The 1079-nt window shown below is 35.5% G+C and overlaps 1 protein-coding gene across 1 annotated transcript; it reads right to left on the reverse strand.

Annotated features, from left to right (window-relative positions):
* Window positions 1-479: 479 nt before the first annotated feature.
* On the reverse strand, window positions 480-1072 carry LOC107734105 (phospholipid scramblase 2-like; the record flags this gene model as incomplete). The annotated part of the gene is made up of 3 exons (XM_016545957.1): window positions 480-649; window positions 724-931; window positions 1018-1072. Coding segments are annotated over 3 exons (433 nt in total), but the record flags the coding sequence as incomplete, so codon positions are not given.
* Between the last annotated feature and the right edge of the window lie 7 nt (window positions 1073-1079).

Here is a 1079-nt window from a genome sequence, read left to right on the forward strand (position 1 = left end):
TTCTCTTTGTCTACTTTCAGGACTTGTGTGAAAATCTAAATATGTTTTGGGTCATATTTATGTAGAAATATAGAAAATTATAAAGGGTTCACAAACTTTCAAGCAGCACTGTATATATAGATATAAACAGGCCTATATGGATTTAAGATTTACAGCTTAAGCTTTATTCTTTAAAAAAGCAAATAAGACCATGTTAGCTCTGACATTTACAGCCAAATAACCATGTTTGTGTTAGTGGGTCAGGTGTTTTCCTTTACTGTATGCATCAAATTTCCCCAAAAATGTAACACAACCTGAAATCACCTACAACCAATGTGGGTCAGGAAACAAGGAAAATGGCTTGATAAGCAGGCTAGCAGAGTTAAAATCATAATCTAAAAATGGTAAAAGGTTTATGTGAAGGTTATGCTACAGGTTAAATAGTAGAACATAACTTTGGTCAATTTAAAAATAATAAAAGTCAAATGGAAAATTGTAACTTGTATCTGAGTACATGTGCATCACCTCAAAGTTCTGATCCATGCAGCAGGTAAGAGGTACAAACGGTCCCACAATCTTAACTTCCGGTTCACCTTGTTTATTCTGTACTGTGAATTTAGGCAGGCAAACAGGCCAGTTTTGTCGAACATGACCGATGACAAAGCCTGGTGTACAAAGAACATAAAATATACAGTACAATACACTCAAGGTCTAAACGAGAGAAGGATAATGTTCATACCTCATGTCTTCTGCAGCTGCTGCTGCAAACAAACAAACGGGTGCACCAGTCTGATGACCTCTTTATTATATTCATTAATAACATTCATTATGAAGGAACGACCTGGATAGAGATGCCTGCTACAATAATCAATGTCCTCAAGAATACTAAAAAGAACGTTCCCGACGTCATCCTTCACCTTATAGCTGTTGTCAGCCTTTATTTCACAGCAAACTGTAAGAAATTAAAAGGAAGGAAATTAGAGTGTTGCTTTTTTGGTTTCACCATATATTTCATTCATGAAATGCTGATGAACGAACCTTCGTCAAAACATTTGTCCGGATGAGGTTCTTTGTAGACAAACAATTGATCAATCTAAAAT

This window comes from Sinocyclocheilus rhinocerous, unplaced genomic scaffold (genome assembly GCF_001515625.1).
Source record: "Sinocyclocheilus rhinocerous isolate Xijiao unplaced genomic scaffold, SAMN03320098_v1.1 scaffold44719, whole genome shotgun sequence".
Taxonomy (NCBI): Eukaryota; Metazoa; Chordata; class Actinopteri; order Cypriniformes; family Cyprinidae; genus Sinocyclocheilus; species Sinocyclocheilus rhinocerous.